Consider the following 22,968-nt stretch of genomic DNA (forward strand, 5'->3'; position numbering starts at 1 on the left):
AAACATCATACCAAGGCAGATGAGAACTACAATTTAGAAGTGACTAAATATACAAACAAATTACTACAAAAGTGCTGAAAAAAAAAAACAATACACCAAGAGGAAAGGAGAAAAGTCCAGGGGGCTCATCTATCAACAGTGTGTGAGCACGGATCTGTGAGTAATGAGTGTGTAAGAACATTCCCACACAAAGAGTGGAATTTATCAACTTGTTATTTTACTTAGAAATGTGTGTAAATATAAGCACAGCTCTGAGCATGCTTACACAGAATCTAGAGGTAGAACATTGAAACTACAAATAAAAAGCACCACGAGTGTCACAGCACGCCAGAATCCATCTCAACCTAGATGCATGTTCCCAGTTTTTTTTAATTCAAAACACAAAATAAGTGATTTTGTGTGGTTTGAAACAGACCCGTTGCCTAATTGGTGTGAAAACCTTAAAAAGTCAGCTGTGACAGGCGTTACTTTGAAATGTTACATCATGGCTGGTTTTGCATTATTAGATGATTTGGTGAAGCGTGCGCTCTGCAGTAAGTTCAAAAGAGCGCACTGATCCGTTTGGTCCAGCTTGTTCTGTTGGGAGAGCGTCACTGTTTGATTAATCCCCCAGAGAGAGCTGTGCCCCCGACCACGCTGTAAATGTTCAAGGGTGAAATTGTGGAGCAGATACTTCTGGCTTTTGTGCCGTGATGCGTTGTTATTTTTTGCACTGAACTTATTATCAAACTTCATCTTGGTGTTTTCTCCTCTGACCTGTCACCTTCTCTCATGCAGCATTTGTTCTTTTGTTAGTAACTTCCACTAAGTGAAAAGACTAATCATTTATCTGGGTCACTTAGCGCGAGAGTTACTAACCTTATTTTATCTCTTTATTTATTTATCTATTTATTTATTTCCCTTTTTTATTCAACCTCTTCCACTTCCATTCCTGTTGTTATGAATCTCCTTTTCTTTGCTCTCGTAGTCATTATTCCGGCGAGGTAAATATATTCAGGTGGTTTTTAAAGAGGTGTGTTGTTACCCTCGACATCCCAATGAAATGCATATTTCTGTTTGATTTCATCACCAATTGTACAGCCCATTAGCATTCCCTCAGACTTATTTATATTTAATGTGTACCCTGAAATGACTCCAAAGTCTTTAATTACCTTCATTAGTACTTCACCTAACTGTTCAGGCTCAGATAAATAAATTCAGATATCATCAGCATACAGCCAATTTGTGATTTTCTCCTGCTATAGATATGCCTTTTATTTTTTGTTCTACCTTAATATATTCAGCCAGCGGTTCAATAGATAGTACGAACATCAATGGTGACAATGGATCCCCTCGTCTGGTAACTTTTGAGATCTTAAAAATACATTTACATTACTCCATTAACTCTATCTCTGACATTAGGCTGCTTGTTCATAGCTTTCAACCAGCTTATAAAGTTGTTGTGCAGTCCAAATTTACTATGGGTTTCAAGCAGATAGGTTGGTTGTTAATCTTCATGTCAAACACTTTTTGAATTCCAGCTCATCACAGACCGACTCTTTACAAACTGACAGATGTTTACAGACACTTAAATGTCTGCTGTGTCTGTTTAGCGTCTTTTTAATGTCCGTCTTTTCTCCCTTATTAAACTCTGCTAATGTTGAGAAGCTTCACTGAAGTCTGATTCAGTCAATTAGTGATATTTGATAAGGGGGCGTGTCTGTCTGTAAAAAGACTTCCTGGAAGGCTGGTCTCAAGTTTCCTCGATCCTCTGTGCTGAAAATAAGAGACCTGAGACGTCCATCAACATGGCGGCACAGAACGACTTCCGGTTCAAGCGACGAAAAATAAGAGACATGAGGAGTAGCCATTCAGATTGAGAGCAGTTAGACATTCTTCATCAAACTGATTAGAGCAAAGTTTTTTAAAGTTTTTTTTAAAGATTTATTTTGGGCTTTTCGTGCCTTTAATTCAGAGGGAGGACAGTGGATAGAGTTGGAAACCAGGGAGAGAGAGCGGGGAATGACATGCGGAAAGGGGCCACGGGTGGAAGCGAACCTGGGCCTACTGCTCGAGATGAGAGTCTCAACACATGGGACGTGCGCCCTACCACTCGGATCCTCCCTGCTTGGGGTTCGATGCCCTCAGCCCCTACTGTCAGACCAACGTACTCAACCTTGGTGCGGCACCATTGGCCCTTGGCAATCGCCAGTTTGGCGCCTGCGTTAGAGAGTTGGTTGAGTACATGGCAGATCTCAGTCAGGTGTTCATCGAATGAACAGCTTCTCATCAGGATGTCATCCACATAAATGAGATTACCACGTGCTGCGGCGTCGCTCATTGCCTTGTGGAGGAAGATGTTGAACTCGGCTGGGGAGTTTGAGTACTCGAAGGGGCAACGGTTCCAGGTTTACTGACGGTTGCCGAAGGAGAAAGCCAACTTATACTGGTCGGCTGGATCCACCCTCATGGTCCAGAAACCATTGGCCACATCCATGTTTGAGAAGAAGCGAGCCCCCTTTACCTTGGACAGTTCTTGATCCAAATGGATCATAGGCCAGCGAGAAAGCGGGACTTGTTTGTTTAGTGGACGGTAGTCGATGGTCAAGCGCCACTTTCCAGTAGGTTTCAGCACCGGCCAGATGGGGGAGTTGTACGTTGAGTTACACTCCCTTATGATCTGCTTCTCAAGCAGCTTATCCAAGATTTCCTGGATAGATCCCGCCAATGGGATTTTGTACTGTCGTACAAATGTTGATGGGGCCTTTGGGTCCGTTGGAATACGCACTGTGTGAAGGTTGGTGACTCCACAGTCCTGGGAGTCACGTGAAAAGATAGACTGGAAGTCGCGGAATAAACGAAGTGCGTCCTTCTGGTCTTCTGTGGTTAGTGCATCTGCCTTTCCTATTTGCTGTTCGATCTCTGACTCGAAGCCGAGATATGGTTCGGGGCTGGAGTCATTTGATGTTGTGCCTGCCGGCTGTGCGGCCAAGGCATATACAACCATGTCGCCTTCATCGCTCAAGGAGGCGCTACAGATGGCTTCATCCTGCAACATCTCATGGCGAGCGATTTTGATCATGTTAGTCGGGAAGGTGAAACTGACTTGGCTGGAGGGGTCAATCCTGCTCAAGGACGGGGGAAGCTCCCTGATGACAGGTATAGTCAGTTCAAAATCGTGAAACGAAATGTCGATCAGCATCCCGAGTGGTTGCCGAGCTTCCACCTGAACAGCGGTATGGGTGAGATTTTGGACAAGCAGATAGGTCGATCGGTTGTCCAATTCAAGAAGGGGGGTTCCACACATCGTTAGGTTGAGTTTTCCAAAGTAAGGCAGAGGCTGGAAGAAGGCCTGACAGCCGAGTATCTTCTGCCCCTTGGGGATCATGAGACGGATGGGGGCACCTGCTGTCCTTGCAGGTATGATTACCTGCATCTCACTAGCTACTTGACATGCCCTCGGAATGGTCTGGCCTGACTTCAGGTGCTCAGGCTCAGTGTTCGGGAGACCAAGGTCAGCCCCCGCCTGGGCCCACAGAATCTGGTTGACTGTATCCAGCTGGGCACCAAGTCTGACAAGCAGATCCGCCCCCATGAAGAATGGGGCTTGGAGATGCGGGGTCACGCTGACAACGTGAGTGACTCTCTTCCCCCCGAGTTGGATGGAAAGCGTGCATACCCCAAGGGATTTAAGAAGAGTTTGCGGGGAGTCCGCGGACAAGATGCGGTGACTCCCAAGGTACCAACACTGGGGGAACAGGGTGGTTGCACAGATCCTGGTACAGGTCATAACTTATTGCTGATTTTTCGGACCAGAGTGTCAGCATAGCTTCTGAAATTTCCCGACCATGCAACCAGACTTTTTCGACCAAAAGGGGGCAGTACAATGACGAGTCGGTGCTCCTTAGTGAGCAAAGAAATGACTGATGTGCCTGGAATGGAATTGACACAACCACTGGGGATGGAGCCGGTTGAGGGAGGTCAGTCCTGGGGCCTGGTTCAAAAGGGGGCATAAGCATGGGTATGGTAGCGCCCGACCTTCTGACGACGGCCACCTGTCCCCTTCCGGGGTTTTGACCGCTATCGAGCGAGAATGGCTTGGGTACATTTACCTGAGCCCAAATATGTCCCCGTTGACAGTCGATTAGAGGTGCCACCCGATCTAAGAGGTCTTGACCAATGAGAAGTGGTTCTGTATCCAGGAGGCAGATGTAAACTGGGTGGACCAATGTCATTTCCCGAAAAGAGAGATCGACCCAAGCGCGCTGGGTGATTGGTGAGATGTCTTGGGTGTAAGTGGTGATGCTGACATTGCAGTTCTCCATCTGCAGAGGTTTACCTAGGGAGAGCATTGTTCGGGCAACTTTAACAAAGGTCTCTCGACACATTACACTTATTTCGGCACCTGAGTCGAGTAGGGCTAGTGTGTTGACACAACCCCCTAGCACTACTGAAGTGTAGATCCGTCTGGCCTTGCCCTTCCGGACAAGGTCTCCCAGAAAGGTCAAGAAGGTGGGGGAAATGTCAGGCGGGGAAACTCCAGGGGGCCCCCTGGACTCCTTTGGCTCCCTTCCCCATCCCACGAAGTAGACTTTAGCGGTGACAGGGGAAGGACCTTGGGTTAGTCATGCTGTCCTCGGGTCTGAATCAGGTTTCCTCTGATGGTCAAGGGGTGCAGATGGTTGATGGGAGGTTCCCATCTGTGTCATCACATCTGTCATGCACTGGCGAATCATATCCACCATCTCTGTGTTTGTATTTCTGCCCTCAGCGGACTCGTAGGGCCTGCCGCCAAACCTATCCTTCGGTCTGGAGTGTTGATCATTTCTGAAATTCCCTCTTGGTCTGGTGTGATTTCGTTGCGGCTGTCGATACTTAGAGTGCGATTTGTTCCACCCTTCGTCCCTTTACTCTGCTGCCCACCCGGTGGGCGAGGCGGTCCCGAGTATTGTGGTTTGGTTATGGTCTTGGGGCACGGTAGTTCGTCGCCCTCAAGTGCTAGCGAGTTGACTTCTGGTGTTGTGATTTCCAGGACACTGTGGCTGCTCTCTGGCTTCCTGGACTCCGGGCGCAGACGTGTTTCCCACGCTACTTGCGCGTTTTTCTTCATTTCCTGCATAGTTAGGCTACGGTCTCTACAATGCATGGCAACATCGTATCGCACGCTGTCATGCAGGTTGTGCGTGAACAACGCTTTGAAGGCTTCATCTTCCTCTAATCCTGGTGCTTTTCTTCCTTGGAAGTAGGCAGCCCTTAGGCGCCTATAGTACTCCCTGGGGGCCTCGTGCTTCTTATGCACAACACTGAAAGCTCCAAGGGTAGCTGCTGCTGAGTCTGTGTAGACTGAATATTCTTCCCGCAGAGCTCTGCAGAGTGCAGGGTAGTACTGACGGACCTCATATGGGAGTGTCCCCATGAACGCACGAACCGTCCTAGTTGACGTTTTCCAAATCAGTTTTAGTTTTTCACGCGATGATGCGTAGGGCAGGTCAAGGAGACACTGGTCGATTTCTGTGACGTAGTCATCGACATTTGCGTCTGGGCTATTTGGATCAAAACGCTCCACATCTTTGGCCAGAGATTCTATCTGCCTGGTACGCAGGCCCTGACTTGAAGGCTGGCGGTGGTCGTCCGATTCATCTGACGAATCGTAAGCCCTGTGGTTGTCACGGTAGTAGGGTTGTAACCGTGGCGGGGTTTGTGTTCGGCTCAAACGTGGCCGTCTGCCATGGGGCAGGTAGCGTTCGGTACCCGATTGGGCCCGCGTCTCCTCCCTGTCTCTAGGGGGTGTGAAGTCCCTCCTCCTGCGGGGTGAGGGTTCTCTTTGCTCAAAGCGTATTGCGGAACGCGGGGGCCCTTCCTCTTTACTCATCCCACTCTTTACCGGGTAGTCTAAGGACGTGGGCGCTTTTGTGCCTGGGTCGACCCGGCGGTGCCTTCCCCTCTCCTCCAGATCCTTCAACATGTCTGTCTCCCTCCTCCATGGGCTTGGTTCGGTCTCCCATCCTTCATCTGAGGTTTCCTCATCTGATCTGGGGGCTGAAGTCCTTCTCTGCCTGTCCTGAACTCTGGGTACCATATCACTTCGTTTCTTCTGTTCGGCCAGTTTGCTGCTTTCGTGCAGTGTTTTATTCTCCTCCTGCAGGGCCTTTAGTTTATCCTGCATCCCTTTGAAGTCGTCCCGCAGGATCTGTCCTTCTTCTTGTACCCAGGCTAGTTGTTCCCGGTGTATCTTATTCTGCACATTTGATTTGCGCTGGTAAAGGAGGAGAATTTCGCCTAGAACATCTGAAATTGTGCGTGTTGGCTTCCCAGTTGGTTGATTTGCATATTCAACCAAGCCCTTTAGTTTCTCTTCACATGTACATGTACTGAGGGAGTAGGAGTTCAGACTGTCGAGCTGCTCTATAGGGAGATGGATCAGACTAGCAACTACATCTTGAATGGAACGATCGTCTAATCCGCAGGGAGCGTCAGCTCCTGAGTAATGTGGGCTTTCCTCGCCCATTCTGTCTTTTGTTAGGAACGGGACTTTTGTGTACACAAGAGCAAATCTTATCTAAGTTTCCCAACTGATCACTGCAGTCTATTCTGGAAGATAGGAGAGCAGATTCACACCTCAAGTCCTCAAAGGAAGGGAGGAACTCACACCTCTCAGACAGCTGGCTATGCAACAATGATGAGGTTACACTCTCATCTGGCCAAATGGCTCTCAAACGAGGAGCACCACAATCCTTTAGTAGAATGCTTCCGGATCAAAATCTAGATTAATGCAACAAATCAAGTTCCTTGATAAAGTCACACTAGCTGCATCATTATGTTCAATTGTTGTATGGACCCAAAGGGGATAACAGTTATGGCTTTAACCATTAACCAACAACATACAACACAACTAAGCCACAGCTTGATGTCTGCTTTGCTTAAACCACAAAAATTAAAGAAAATATAATTTTCTTCAGAAAGATCCTTTTTAGGATTTAAGTTCGAATTACTGTGCATTTACAGTGCAATAAAGCTGGTTTATTGAAGGCCTCACACGGGGCACCATTTGTTGGGGTTGTATCAAGTCAACTTTGGTTATATTCTTTAATAATTATACTTAATTATTAATAATATAAATAAAATATCATTAAACTATGTTTAATCTCGTTTTGGGGCACCAACCTGTAATCAGGTAAATATAACCAAAATATCACTCAAATCAGTCTCAAATTAGTTATTTAATTACTAATATTATTAATAATGAATAACTATATGTAATAAATTGAAGGCGTGAAATCCGTACACAAAGCCTTCGCACCCAGCTTATATCACAATGCAAATACACCAGTAATCACAAACAACTGCTCTCTTAAATTATAACAGAATTTATTTAAACGAAGCAACATCAATCCAAAATCAATGAACTTAATTTAACAAATAACTATTATAAACTAATCTAAGCAACAAACATTATTAAGCAAAGGCTTGTGGAAGGGGTGTGAATGTAGGTGTGTGTGTGTGTGTGTGTGTGTGTGTGTGTGTGTGTGTGTGTGTGTGTGTGTGTGTGTGTGTGTGTGTGTATGTGTGTGTGTGTGTGTGAGAGAGAGAGAGAGAGAGAGAGAGAGGGGGAAGAAGAAAGGGGGGGAGATGGCTTCGTACCCACGTGGTCGTTCACGATGGCGCAAACCTAACAAAGACCTGGGTGCGTGCGTGCGTGCGTATGTGGATGAAAGGGAGAGAAAGGGGGGGAAGATTACTTCGTCCCCTTCGTAGAAGGGGAAATAAAAGAGGATAAAAGAGAATAAAAGAGAAATGCGTGCCTGAAGAGGCCCGGATCACAGTCCGACTCTCGCGCCACAACTCGGAGTAATTCCCTTCAAACAAACCAATAGCCGAAATCAAGTTAATACGACTTACACTGGCCTTTCTGATCAGAAGAGTAATACCCGATTATAACGCTGTTACGCTAAACACATATAGGACGCAGCGGTCCGAAACAACAACAAGAGTTTTAAACAGTTAAAACTCAGGACGCAGATTACAGTTTCTGCTTCGATCAACAATTGTTAAAAACACTCTCTAAAGCTAATTCTGCCCAGACCTAATTAAGCCTCACTTGTGAATCGCTTTGTCCACGATTGGTGAAAGGAAAAGAGTCCGGTGATGGAGCAAATCTTCTGTCCGTCCTGGTGCAGAGGCGTCTGATGGCGGCGAGGGTCCCTTACGGCGAGAGCGGCTTCGTTGGTTCTCCGTCGAGTGGAAAGATGTCCTTTGATGTCCTTTCGTTGCAGGACGGAATAAGACCGTTATCTTTCTGATAATCTGTTATAGTCTGACGCTCTCCGAGAAACTGAGATGCGTTCACTGGACAATCCGAGCTCGGAATTTAGAACACTGCCGGCCACGGATTACCTGCGCGCCAAAAAAAAATTAAAACAAAGGACGATTGTTGCAGAAACAGGAGGTGAGCTTGGGTCTCCGAGCACTAGACGTCAGCGCGTGGAAAGAGGTCGAGCAAGGGAAGTCTTGGAGTTTTGTCACCTGGCCGCCTTCCTGTGGGGTCTCCCTCAGGTTCCGGTCCCCCCTTTACGTCACACGTAGGTGTGAAGTACCGCAGGGAATTCTGGGATAAGGAGTCCTTTTAGGCTTCCTTGTGATTTCGGTGAATCACTCAAATGAGACTTCCCACAAGGGTGCAGGCCCAAGTCCATTGTTTGACTGTCCTAAGCCTGCGTGGCCCAACACTGATAATCAGAATAATCATGAAGTCTCTCTCAGAGTCTAATCTCTCATTTATGTCTTTTTATATCAACAGCTGGAGGAGGAGGTGAGTCTTTAAAGAGAGGATCCTGCTGATCACAGAGCTGGAAGCAGCAGCTGGTGTGTTGGTGAGTCTTTAACTGGGCTGTGTTACTGGGAGACTGACGGACCAATCACAGCGCAGATGACTCTCAGTGCTGCAGTCTGAGCTGCTCTGAGATCAGCTCCACCGTCACACACAGGACCATGACCTCGGACATTTTTCTATTCTCATATTCTGAATTTAAACTGCTTCATGACTCAGCGCCCGAAGATGAACTCTTTGATTTGGATATAAATGTTTCTGTTGCAGCGCCACCCTGTGGACATGTGTAGTGGTGCAGGTTATTCATTGACTCATATTCACAGATAACAGTAGAAGTTGATTCCACCTGTGCAAGTTAAAGTGTGAAGTTCTGCTTTTAACCACGAGTCGTTGGTCGTCTGATAATAAATCAGTCGTCTCTTTGTTGGATCAAAACAAAGAGGAGGCTTCACTGAGTTTTTAAAAGAACTACAAACAGGATGTCTGGATCCAGGTGCAGAGTCAGCACCTGAATATTTGATGTAATATGAGATGATATAAAAAGAGCTGAATAACATGCAGACTCAATCATTGATATTCATTCATCATGTCAGGGTAACAACGGACACGTTATCAAACTATCTTTATTTTTAACTTCTTATGTTTATTACACTGTGATGTTTGAACCTTCTGTTTTATTATCTCAGAAATAAATTCAATCTGTGGAGGGTTTTATTTGAATAATAATTCATGTTTAGGTTCTGTTGCTGCTATCACTGCTTTCTGCCAGCAGGTGTCACTGTTTCCACAGTTTTCTCCCAGACTGATCGATCTGAAGAGATTATTTCTCTGTCTGCTCTCTGTAATTTTCTTCTCCGCTTGTATTTGAAATAAAACTTTGTTTTCCACAAAGATCCACACATTTGTCCTTCTCCCCCCTCACCTGACTCTTACTCTTTATTTCAATCAGTAAAGGTGCGGTCTCTGTTAGTGAAAGTGTTCTGAGACAGACTCACATTTCATTCAGCTCCACAGTGTGATATTGTCCACACAAACATGCTGCTTCTACACAGAATTAGAGTAGAATGTGGTATTAAATAAATATAGTAAATTGTATAAATATATCTGATTTTTAAAGATTGTAAAATGATTTATTTCTTTGCTTCAAACTGGGGGAGGCTTTCACATGATCACGTCTTAAGGGCTCACATAGCATTGACACAGGTTCACCACCAGGGGGAGCTGCAGCATTACGCTCTATAATGAGGCATCCAGTTGAACGTGATTGCAGAGAAACAAAAGATAATGGGCCTCATTCACTAACAGATATGTGCTTAAACCGTGTGTACGAACGTTTGAAGCACAAAATCAGGGGGCTCATCTATCAACAGTGTGTGAGCACGGATCTGTGAGTAATGAGTGTGTAAGAACATTCCCACGCAAAGAGTGGAATTTATCAACTTGTTATTTTACTTAGAAATGTGTGTAAATATAAGCACAGCTCTGAGCATGCTTAAACACAGAATCTAGAGGTAGAACATTGAAACTACAAATAAAAAGCACCATGAGTGTCACAGCACGCCAGAATCCATCTCAACCTAGATGCATGTTCCCAGTTTTTTTAAAATTCAAAACACAAAATAAGTGATTTTGTGTGGTTTGAAACAGACCCGTTGCCTAATTGGTGTGAAAACCTTAAAAAGTCGTCTGTGACAGGCGTTACTTTGAAATGTTACATCATGGCTGGTTTTGCATTATTAGATGATTTGGTGAAGCGTGCGCTCTGCAGTAAGTTCAAAAGAGCGCACTGATCCGTTTGGTCCAGCTTGTTCTGTTGGGAGAGCGTCACTGTTTGATTAATCCCCCAGAGAGAGCTGTGCCCCCGACCACGCTGTAAATGTTCAAGGGTGAAATTGTGGAGCAGATACTTCTGGCTTTTGTGCCGTGATGCGTTGTTATTTTTTGCACTGAACTTATTATCAAACTTCATCTTGGTGTTTTCTCCTCTGACCTGTCACCTTCTCTCATGCAGCATTTGTTCTTTTGTTAGTAACTTCCACTAAGTGAAAAGACTAATCATTTATCTGGGTCACTTAGCGCAAGAGTTACTAACCTTATTTTATCTCTTTATTTATTTATCTATTTATTTATTTCCCTTTTTTATTCAACCTCTTCCACTTCCATTCCTGTTGTTATGAAGCTCCTTTTCTTTGCTCTCGTAGTCATTATTCCGGCGAGGTAAATATATTCAGGTGGTTTTTAAAGAGGTGTGTTGTTACCATAAATGGTTCATTGGAGGCGTTTCTGAATGTAAATGTCCCTGAACGTGTGCGAGCCTGCAGGTTAAGAACATGGGATTTATCAACACTGATTACCTACCGGTGTGAGTACGATCGCTGTCAGCATGGTTGATAAATACAGATTTTTTCTGTACTTTAGCACATTCTAAATTTCATTTGTAAGACAGAATTTAGAACACTTTCTACTCACTGTTGATAAATGAGGCCCCTGGGCGCCTTGTCAGTGAGGAGCATTCTAACGGCCTCATTGACCTCTGCTCAGGTTAGTGCTAAGGCTTCCCCCGGATCGTCACACTCTGCCTCCTCTTCAGAGAACGTGTTGTCTGGGTTCAGGAGACACAAAGCCTCCATGCAGAGGACTGAGGAGACATCTACACAGGTTGATGTGCATGGATTTCTTTCAGGGAAGAAAAAGTTTGCATTCAAGACAGACAGATAGACACGGATGGAAACGTGTTCTTATTTAGTTGCTAAATTAAACCAAACATCCAAATCAGGTCAAATTTAAAGGTCACATCTTTAAAATCCACTTCACCATGTTCCTCTAACATGTGTCTCTAGTCTGTCTACAAACCCCCCAATGATGAGAAAAGTCCATCCTCTCCGTCTTTTACCTTCTCCACTTTTCAGAAAATGTATGCTCAAACAGGCCGTTTGGAGATGTTCCCTTCATGACATCACGAAGGGCAGTAGCCCACTCCCCCAGGTGGGTGACACTCCCACAGCTAGGTGTTTGTTCTGCCCTCTGAGTCTGCCTTCTCACCGTAAACAATAGGACATGGAGCGAGAAAGCACCGAGTACACCCGAGCCCTTCCAGAAAGGGGGCGTGGTCAGGCACAGCTCATTTACATATTTAAAGGTACAGACACAGAAACAGCCTGTTCTGAGCAGGGCTGAAATAGAGGGGTTTAGACTTTCAGAGAGACTCTTATGAGCACACAGCTTGGCCTTTTGGATTATTTGTCTTCAACACAACAGCCATACAGACCCTCACCTTACACAGCTGCCTTTAAAGATTCTTCAAATCTACAAGTTTTGATTATTTTCCTTATTAATAAATTGCTTTATTAATTAGTATACCCACGTGTCTCCCATCTGTGAGACCCGGGCAGTGATGGGGTGGTACACAAAATATCACTGATTATGATTTTTTTGTCTTTTTTTTAGAGCAGCTGAAAAGAAGAAAATAGATTCCTGATAGAGAGAGACATTTAAATGAATCAGTAGAAGAAGAACCTGAGTTCTGTTTTTATTACATTTTAAGAGATAAGATCATCTCCATCGACCCCCCATTGGGGACAATTACTAAAAAATAATTATGTTACAGCAGCTTGAAAGACAACAGTTTAAAAATACATTTAAAGATATAAAAGGTGAATATATAGGTACGTTATTTACATCTACTGTTTTTGATACACATTCATGTATCAGAAAAGTATTATTGATTCGTATGTGACATAAATAATGGGAACCTTTGTGAGCGGAACCTTGATTTTCTGAACAAGAGATCGATTCAAGTTAAAATAGGTGATGAAATACCTAAAAAGTATGTTGTAGAGAATGGAACACCACAGGGAAGTGTGATAAGTCCGATTTTATTTTCAATTATGATAAATTATATGTTTGATAATATCCCAACAGATATAGGAAGATCATTGTTTGCGGATGATGGAGCATTGTGGAAAAAAGGAAAGAATATACAATTTATTGTAAATAAAATTCAGAAAGGGATCAGTTTAGTTGAGAAGTGGGGATTAAAGTGGGGATTTACATTTTCTGTGGAAAAAACAAAGATCATGTTCTTTTCTCAAAATAAAATTGGGGAGAATATTGGGTTGACATTGTTTGGAAATAAGCTAGAACGAGTTGACTCATTTTGTTTTTTAGGGGTATTTTTTGAAGTCCGGTTGACATGGAAGGAACACATCAGGAATATTGTTGATAAATGCAAAAAAGTAATAAATGTAATGAGATGTCTTGTAGGAATGGATTGGGGAGCTGATGTTGCTGCCATAAAATATATATATGTGGCGTTAACTAGAACTAGGATTGAGTATGGGAGTGTGGTATATGGATCTGCAGCAAAGACAACACTTGCAAAGTTAGAAATGATTCAGGCACAGGCTCTTAGGATATGTATTGGGGCAGTGAAATCATCTCCAATATGTGCACTTCAGGTAGAAGTAGGAGAGATGCCACTATGTTTAAGGAGGAAACAGCTATTAGCTAATTATTGGCTGAACTTGAGAGGACATGGAGATAGTCACCCAACAAAATCAGTGTTAAAGGATTGCTGGGAAAAAGAGAGAACAATTAAGTCCAGTTTTGGATGGATAGGGGATAGAGTGGCGAGAGATATGGGAGTGTATGACAAGGATATCAGTCCAGCTGTTTTATGGCCACCAGTTCCAATGTGGATGCTTGAGACAGCTGAAGTAGACTTGGAGTTACTAAAGATAAAGGAAAGGAAAAGAAATGTTGATTTAGTGAGTGAATTCTATGAACACATAGAACAGAGATATGGAGATGATGTACAAGTATTCACAGATGGGTCTAAAGACCCTGTGACAAATGCAACAGGATCAGCTGCGTTTATCCCAAAAGGTTCAAGGTTGAAGTAGTGAAGAGAACGTCAGATTTCCTGAACGTGTACACAGTAGAGTTGTACGCCATTTTAGTTGCATTAGAATGTGTTGAGCAAATGAAAGGAAGGAAAGTGCTGATATGCAGTGATTCAGTCAGCGCTTTATACAGTATTCAATCAGGATCATCTCACAGTCGTCAAGATGTATTATATGAAATCATATTTACACATTCCCAGGTGGTTAAACAGGGGACAGATGTGATGTTCATGTGGGTTCCAGCACATTCAGGTATAGCAGGAAATGAAAAGGTGGACAGGTTGGCAAAGGAAGCTGTAAAGAAAGAGAGGATTGATATTAACATCAAATGATCTCAGTCAGAGGGGAAACGAGTCATATGGAGTAAAATCAAACAGGAATGGCAACAATATCGGAACAATCAGACAAAGGGTAGACATTTATATTCAATTCAGAGGGAAATAGATAAAGTAAAATACAGAGGGAGCAACAGAAGAGAGGAGGTCGTAATGTCCAGGTTAAGAATCAGTCACAGTCATTTAAATAGCTCTCTACATATCACTGGAAAACATTCATCTGGTCTTTGTGAGATATGCAATCTAGCAGTAACAGTTGAACATGTAGTTATTAAATGTAGAAAGTATGTAGCACATAGACAGAACATGATGTCAGAAATGGAGAGAGAGGGACTCGTAAGAAGAGATGTAAAAAGTATTTTGGAGTGTGGGGAGAGAGGGAGAGGACGAAGATGCTTGTTTAAATCTCTCTTGAGAACAGGTTTATTGAGGAGGATTTAGGAATGTGAGTAATAATTAAATCCAGCAGATGGCAGTAATGCAACTTTTTGGATGCCAGCCAACGAAGAAGAAAGTTGTGTGTTTTCATTTCTTATCGGGTTTTAAGATGTTAAAAAACGACAGAAGGTGACAGAGACATAAGAAGGGCTCTGACGAGTAGCTCCGTGGCTAACTGGTCATGTTTGGACTCTTTAAGTCCTCTACATGGAGCAGGTGTGTTAAAGGGTCGTTCACAGCATTCAGACGGAGGTGTGTGTCTCACAGCCGCAGATTTATCGGTGAAAACACGGAGGTGGTCGGAGAGCAGAGCCTCACCCCGGAGCTCAGACTGAGGCTGTTCACTCCCAGCTGCAGATTCTGGACGGAGAGACCCGAACTGTGGCCCTACGAGGACCCGTACTGGGCGATCTACTGGCCCGGAGGACAGGCGCTGTCACGGTGAGATCTCTAATATACCTGTTTCATTCACCTTTCACCTCTTTAGTAGTGACGTCACTAACAGCTGTTGGTGCACAGCTGCTTTACATCCCCGTTGTAAATCATTCAAACGACAAATGTCAAAGTTACTGGAAAATGATATGTACACTTTGAATTGTACAAAAATCTAGGTAACACTTTACAGGTCCGCAAATTTCGTCGTAATTAGGTGATAATTAGACAAACTTTTTTTTGATTTCATTGAAATTACCCCTGAATTTCATGACAATTGAGTGAAAATTAGCACGTAACCTCTTTGAAATAATGCCCGATCTTAATTGTAAGCAAGTCCTAATTGGTAAGTAACTGTTTTTTCCAATTTCTTTGAAATTACCCCCAAATTTCATGGTAAGTAGGTGACAATTATCAAATCATTTATTTGAAATGAAATCACAATTCACCACAAAATCTATGGAGAATTATCCCAACATCACCGAGTAATTATATTCTGCTATTTCCAGAGAAGCAGGTGATAAATAGCTGCTCATTTCTTGAATACATTTCCAGTAAAGTAATATGAAGTTAGGTCCATGGTTTCCTCTAATTAGAATTACCTTGGAAATCTAAACTAAATAAATGTATTTATGAGCGCCCGCGTCTGCAGCGGCGCGTCTCGGTGTGATCGCGGCCTCAGAGGGCAGAACAAACACCTAGCTGTGGGAGTGTCACCCACCTGGGGGAGGGGCTACTGCCCTTTGTGATGTCATGAAGGGAACATCTCCAAACGGCCTGTTTGAGCACACATTTTCTGAAAAGTGGAGCAGGCAGAAGACGGAGAGGATGGACTTTTCTCATCATTGGGGGGTTTGTAGACGGACTAGAGACACATGTTAGAGTTAGAGGAACATGGGGGAGTGGGTTTAGCAGAATATGTGACCTTTAAAGTCGATAAATATGGTGTTAAAATATGAACTTTAATGCAGTTAAAATGAACAATGATTGTGGTGTTTCTCCTCACTCTGATTATATTTTCTCTTCTTTGCTGCTACGTCCACGTCCGTCATATTCGCCGGTTTGAATCTCGTCCAATCACTGAACTGTATCCACTCCTCCACTCACCTGTGCGCTGTCATTGTCTGGAGGAAACTGTAGTGACTTTTTGTATCAAATTTGGACCCAGATTAAACCTACATCCGAACCCAATGAAGCCGCAACACTTTGAAGTTCTGAATCTATTTTCTGTTTTCTTCACGGTGTAATTGTAGTCCTTAAAGTTTGCAAAGTCCTCTTCAGAGACCGGACCTGGAGGCCAAAGAACATGAGCACAGGAAGCTGTATTCATGGATTCATAAAGCAGTGAGCCCTTCAACTGAAGAGACTAAAACAGACAAAGATTACAGTATGTATGGCTTTGCAGGGGCGTGGGGACAAGCTTCTTCACGCCCTCTTTTCACCATCTGATCTGTTCAACTTCATCTTTATTGGTAACTTTAAGGATTCACCTTTCTGTATTGCTGTACTGAACTTTCTTTCACCCTCCCCTGAGGGCTCCTTCCTGTGTGCTCTGCTAAATGCATTTTTACCCTGAGGCGCAGTTTCAGTTTATTAAGATACAGTTTACTGAGATACATATGATTATGCAGCATGACTACGTGACATAAATGTTGATTATTAGAGAATATAAGGTACATGCATACAGATGAGACACTACAAAACACACCAGCTCCGCCCAGAAACATCCTGAGTCAACCAGAACAAAGCAGAACAGTAAAATCCAGTGAGAGGACAGCGTCTCTGCAGACACAGTCACCAGCACACATGTACGGAGGCCCAGAAGGGACAATGGAGCAGCTTTAGGAGAAGTCTGTATTTTATTTTGAAAAGATACCGACTCTATCTTTAATGAAGTTTTAATGAAATAAGATGATAATGATGATTTGTCCAATGAGACCACGCCTCCCAAACCGAGAATGAAGTCATAAAGACGTGTTGGACGTGACACCATGAAGTTCGGACCAACTACAGGTTGATTTATTTTTTGAAATGTGCATGTGTCTTGGCTCAGTAGGAGACGTCTTAATAACGATATAAAAGCAAAAGTCCTGAGTCAATTGTTCAGCTGGTTCCCTCGTCTTCTCTATTGTTCTCACTAAACTCTCTGAGCTCCAGTGTTTGACTTCAGGACTTCAGCGGCTGCTCAGTGCAGATCTTTAGTGTTGTCAGGAGGTCCAGGACCTTAGCCACCTTGTAGTGAAGGACTTCTAACACATCAGACGCCTGGGACAAAGGCTCACTGTCATTTAAAGATTAGTTTGAGCAGTCGCTTCAATACGTTGAAATTATGCAACAAAGTCATTAAGATAAAGGGGTGGCGATGGCCTAGTGGTTAGCTCGAGGGCCACAATGTGCAGAGACCGTAGGTTTGATTCCGACCTGTGGGACGGAGCAGGAAGTGACTCTGGCGTCTCGTTGGTTTCACAAACCTAAACAGCTGTTTTGTTTGTTTCTGTCTCTGTGTTCAGGTTTCTCCTGGACCACCCCGCAGTGTGTCGGGGTCAGACCGTTCTGGATCTGGGCAGCGGCTGCGGAGCCTCCGCCATCGCCGCCATTCTGTGCGGTGCCGCTCATGTAGTGGCTAACGACATCGACCCTAGTAAGCATTCATTCATCTCTTACTCTACTGTGTTATTTACTCACATCATGACATCACAGCATGGACACATTTTCAGGCTCTTATTTTGATAGGAACATTAAAACATTCGCTGTATGTCGTCAACGGGTGGAAGGTTTTTTTCTCGTGTGGTTGGCTGAGGTCTCAGATGGTTGACGCAAGAAGTCAAAAAGCTGTGATGGAGCTCAACATTATTTCATTTTAACGTATGAAATTTTGGGCGATTCAGGGGCGGCTGTGGCTCGGTTGGTAGAGTCGGTCGTCTCTCAACCCGAAGGTTTGGGGGTTCAATCCCGAGCTCCTGCAGCCAGATCTCCGACGTGTCCTTGGGCAAGACGCTGAACCCTGAATTGCTCTCGCTGCTTCATCAGTGGCGTATGTGTGTCTATGAAAGGGATTAGTTATTTCTGATGGTCTCTTTACTCAGCAGTCTCTACCATCAGGGTGTGAATGTGTAGGTGTGACCTGCGGTGTAAAAAGCGCTTTGAGTCTTCAGAAGACCAGAAAAGCGCTTTACAAGCTCAATCCATTTATCATTGAGCTGCAACATTGCTGCATTTTTCATTTGGTTCGGTTTGCTTTCAGACTGCACTTTGTCAAACTAAGCAGAAACCTCCGGTCTTTAAAAATGAAGCCGATGCTGAGGTGTAAAATCCTGCAGTTCATCGAGTGTCCACTAGAGGCTGCATCCTTGTGCAGATCTGTAAGAAATGAAAAGTGAAGCTTTGTCAGGTCTGTCCTCCATGGAGGCCGGGTCGATGGTTTCTGATGCGTTTCAGGAATGCAGGGAATCTAACAATCATCAGCTTTTGTGACAGAGTCGAGCAGATCTGTGGCTGTAAATGAGTTTTTATCTAGAACAGACTTTTTTACTGCATGTATCTGGTTCTTAAGACAAACAAATCATTGTCAGAATCCCGTCTGTGGGAGGTGGTCCTCAGTGCAGATAATGTTCTGCCTGCTGTCAGTATCATGGGGACTTTAAATGAACTACAAACAGAAACCAGAAGACCTTTCCATTGAAAGTTTCTTGTTTTTTAGAAAAATGAATTAAAATGTTCTAAAATATCAGCGTCTCTATGCAATTTGACCAGAATTCAACTTTAATAATTTAAAAAAGTCTCCAGTAAAATCTGCTGAAACTTCTCAGGGGTACAGCCAGGGACACGAGGAACAAGAATCCATTGAAAGTTTCTTGTTTGCTAGCATTGTCTCTTCAAATATAATACTGCGTTGTTAAGTGTAAAAAATGGACCTTAACATGATATTAAATGTTTAACCGTTGAAGCGGTAGCTCACAGTGGGTGTGATTAACCTTGTTAAAGACTACACTTAATATTGGCCTGGCACGATCACGGACTGTCATACCAGCTCCATCATGGCTGAAAATGTCCTGGAAAAGTCCTGGAAAATGATCCCTGGAAAAGAGTGTGAACCCTGTATATAGACTGCTGTGATTAAAAGAAACACATGAACACCATGATTCCTTGAAGCCTAACCCTGTGACGTGTTAACCCGCCTGTTTGTGTTCCAGTGGCAGCCGTGGCGACGCACATGAACAGTGAGCTGAACGGCCTGCAGCCTCCTGTGTGTCTCACCCACAACATCATGGGTTCACCGCCCGCCGCCTTCCACCTGATCCTGCTGGGCGACATGTTCTACGACCAGTCCCTCGCCACCAGCCTGCACAGCTGGTTGAACCGCTGCATGGAGACCCACGGCACCAAAGTCCTGATCGGAGATCCAGGAAGAGCTCAGTTTGAGGAGCACGCCATCCGACGCCTCCTGAGGCCGCTGGCTCAGTTTGAGCTGCCCGACAGTGTGAGAGAGGAGAACTACGGCCTGAGCTGCAGCGGCGTCTGGAGCTACACACCTGAACTCTGAACACCTGAGAGAATTATTCTTCAAGAAAACATGGACTGTGTGAGGTTGAGAGGACTGTGTTTTATTTGAAAGTCACACAAACAAGGAAGGTTGGTACATTTCCCAATCTGAATGATCACTTCTTTTAGATATTTGAATGATCAGCTGTATCAAAACAACTCCCTCTCTTCTGTCTGTGTTCAGGAGAGGAAGCATGGCGCCGTGCTGCTGCTGCTCCGGTAGCCTGGTTAGCAGGGCGGGGCGATATGACCTCAAATCAATATCACGCTTAAAGGCAGGGTTGGTCATTTTCTAAAAGTAGCCTGATGTTGAAAGTAGCATTCCCTCAGTGCTGCGTCTGCAGTCAGGAGCAGTCCTCCTCAAATGATTTCCATGTTTTCAGGAGTGCAGATGTAAAAACGGCTGTGATGTCTGCTTTCAGTTTGACAACTACACACACTCACAATGTGTGTTTCATATTTCATTTTGAATTGATCCTTTATGAATCACTCTGTTTAATAAACATGAACACACACATGAACAAACAGGATCCTGTGGACATGCATTAATGGAGAGGTCTCAGAGTGAGGGGGCGGCCCACAGCGAGCGCTCCAGAGCAGTTTTGGGGTTCAGTGCCTTGCTCAAGGGCAGCAGTGCTCAGGAAGTGGACTGGCACCTCTCCAGCTACCAGGCCAGGGACTTGAACCGGCGACCCTCTACCGCAACTGCCGCCCCCATTTCAATCAAAGACAAACACAGTTCTATGTGAGATGGATATACTTGTATCTTCAAACACACACACACTCTTTGTTCACACACAGGAGGCAGAGAGCACCTCCGTACCAGCAGTGGATTATCTCAGGAATGGTTTTTATTCATTCATTCATTTAATGAGGTGCAATAGCGTGACAAACTGGTGACATATACATGACAAATAAGGCACAGAAAAAACAAACAGACAAGGTCAGGACAGCAACGACAAAATACAATAAGAAAAGAAAGACAGCAAAAATACTGAGACATCAACAGACAGACTACAACTGATCTTTCTTTGTTCCAGCCCGCCCCTCGGTGACCTCTACCCTACAGTAGTTTATATCTGAATGCCTTACAGACCAGTTTCTCTCTCTTTAGAGATCAAACCTGAACAGGAGTGTGACCCGGCCGGGGCTACGTGTGAATCTGGCTCCAGCAGAGTCATCAGGCTGCTCACTTTGAAGCAGCTGGATAAGAGCTCGGCTGCTGTTTGGATCAAGCTTTGAATCTTTGTCCAGCAGGTGGCGCCATCAGTTTTATTTTTCAGACAAGTGAGCAGACTGAAAACAGGAACTGTAATGTATTATTACTACTCAACGTTTTCACATGTAGGTGGCTCTGACTGCTGCGTTCAGGGACATAATAATAATCAGTGAGGACGTTCATGTCCTGCTCTGAATCGTCTTCAAGAAATATTCAAATGTTTAATATTATTTATAGATTATATTCAAGCATACTGAGACCTGTCTTCTGTTGTAAGGATATTATTTAGTCTATAATGTGTCAGAATATAAGTAAATATGACATAGATTGACCAACTAAACAGGATGTTTCTCAGTTTTGACGTTGAGCCCCCGAGAGGTTTACCAAACATTTAAGTCTTGCTGTTGAGAAATAAAACTTACAGATAAGATCAATAAAAAACAAATTGGATAATTTGAAACAAGAGTACAAATGTTTGGATTCTGCTGATTGTTCCAAATGTTCTGGTGTTGGCGGTGATGGAGTTGAAATCTGAAAGTTCATGCAAAGATAATAATCATATTTTTATAAAACAGCTGTGACATGGATCACATGTTAGTGTTAAAGTCTTTAAAGGTCTGATTAGTCTCCTTCATGGAGCTTCAGTACAGATAGGCCTACTTTGACTTTACTGGAATACTTTGATTTGTCAGAGAGGAATTTCAGTCAGGAGTTTGAACTTCTGCTGGATCTCCTTCACACACCCTCATCTTCTTCCTATCCTTCATATATTCACAGATATATGCATGTATTCAATTAATTAAACTTCCCTTAATCCTCCAAAGTCTGTCACAGAGCCGGCAAATTTAACTTAATATAGGCTACATGTCAGCAGAAAATATGCATGGCAACGAATATATTCTATGCCAGAACAGTTATATTTTAAATTATATACCCAGGGCAAAAAAATGATTTAAAAAATAATAATATTAAAAACTAATAATGGGCTTAGGTTACTTTCTGAGTCTCTCTCTCAGTCAGTCAGTGATTCGTGTCGGAGCTTCGGTCAGTACGTTCAGTGAACGAAACACTGACTAGTGATGTGAAAAGCAGTTCTTTTCAGTGTACTGAATCAGTAGAATCAGTTCAGTAAAGTGATTCGTTCAAATGATTCGTTCACTGAATCGTTCAGTACTTCTCTGCAGCTCTGTCTGTGAATCAGAATTTAATAAACTGAAACACGGCCGAACGTTTAGTTCTGCTCGCCATCGTACTGAGAACAGCCGGTGGTGAATAATAAACCAATGAGCTGAGAATTTAGTAGATAAAGCTCCAGTTACAAACTGAAAGCTGCTAAAACAATCACATTTATTTTCCCCGACCGTTCTGTTCAGTACGTTCAGAACACAAATCACTCACTGACTGTCTGACTGAGAGGGAGAGAGAGGAGGCGGAGCTCTCGTTCAGTTCGTTCACTGAACGAGAGCTCCGACCTGAATCACTGAACGAACTGAACGAGAGCTCCGACCTGAATCACTGAACGAACTGAACGAGAGCTCCGACCTGTATCACTGAACGAACTGAACGAGAGCTCCGACCTGTATCACTGAACGAACTGAACGAGAGCTCCGACCTGAATCACTGAACGAACTGAACGAGAGCTCCGACGTGAATCACTGAACGAACTGAGAGGAAGAGTGGAGCTCTCGTTCAGTTCGTTCACTGAACGTACTGAGAGGGAGAGAGAGACTCAGAGCTCCTGTTCAGAATCAGTACACACAATCACTTTCACCAGTCAGTCAATGATTTGTACGATCATTAATTAATAACAATTAAGCTGGGTGTCGCGAAAATGTATGTGCTTGTTGTTACGAAGCTTTCAGTTTGCAAACATTATCATGAATGACAATTAATTTAACTTAATATAGGCTACATGCAGAAAATATGCATGGCAACGAATATATCCTGTACCAGAACAGTTATATTTTAAATTATATAAGCAAATTTTTTAAATAATAATATAGGCTAATTTAGGCTACTTTGTCGGCAAGGGCTGCTTTATTTAAACAAACTATGATTATATATTAGGCAGCTTTGTTTAATGTCTTAACTGTATATGTAAATGCATGGCCATGCAAATTGTATACAAATATTGTCAATATAAAAAGTGTTTTTGTTGTCCCCCTACCATCCCCCTCTAAGGTCCCTTCCCCTCCTCCCCTGTTACTTGGTATGTTCCCCTGATCACCCTGACCATGTACCCTCATGAACAAACACCCTTCCCCCATTATCAAAGGAGTAAGACAGTGAATAAAC

General features: G+C 43.7%; 2 protein-coding genes across 4 annotated transcripts in view; both read left to right on the forward strand.

The window, feature by feature from the left end:
* LOC136179608 (NLR family CARD domain-containing protein 3-like) overlaps window positions 1-22,968 on the forward strand; it is a 149,137-nt gene that overhangs the window by 34,094 nt on the left and 92,075 nt on the right. For 2 of the 3 annotated variants that reach the window (XM_065956443.1, XM_065956442.1), the window contains exon 12: window positions 8,777-9,699. The exons of the other annotated variant lie outside the window; for it this stretch is intronic. In XM_065956443.1, coding sequence (XP_065812515.1) covers window positions 8,777-8,792 — 16 coding nt within the window. In that variant the 3' untranslated portion in view covers window positions 8,793-9,699. Of the gene's footprint in view, window positions 1-8,776; window positions 9,700-22,968 lie in introns of those variants that run through there. 3 annotated transcript variants of the gene reach the window in all.
* Window positions 14,304-21,056, forward strand: LOC136179621 (electron transfer flavoprotein beta subunit lysine methyltransferase-like). The gene is made up of 3 exons (XM_065956461.1): window positions 14,304-14,921; window positions 17,423-17,553; window positions 19,106-21,056. Exons 1-3 carry the CDS (start codon window positions 14,662-14,664, stop codon window positions 19,453-19,455), a joined length of 741 nt encoding a protein of 246 aa, XP_065812533.1. The 5' UTR covers window positions 14,304-14,661; the 3' UTR covers window positions 19,456-21,056.

The sequence above is a fragment of the Labrus bergylta genome, chromosome 7, assembly GCF_963930695.1.
Source record: "Labrus bergylta chromosome 7, fLabBer1.1, whole genome shotgun sequence".
In the NCBI taxonomy this organism is placed as follows: Eukaryota; Metazoa; Chordata; class Actinopteri; order Labriformes; family Labridae; genus Labrus; species Labrus bergylta.

Bases quoted from the DNA above. Each gene is read 5' to 3' on its own strand.
- LOC136179621 (XM_065956461.1), top strand. From the start codon at position 14,662: ATGTTTGGACTCTTTAAGTCCTCTACATGGAGCAGGTGTGTTAAAGGG. The intron at 14,922-17,422 runs GTGAGATCTCTA...CTCTGTGTTCAG, and splicing joins GGAGGACAGGCGCTGTCACG to GTTTCTCCTGGACCACCCCG. The intron at 17,554-19,105 runs GTAAGCATTCAT...TTTGTGTTCCAG, and splicing joins GGCTAACGACATCGACCCTA to TGGCAGCCGTGGCGACGCAC.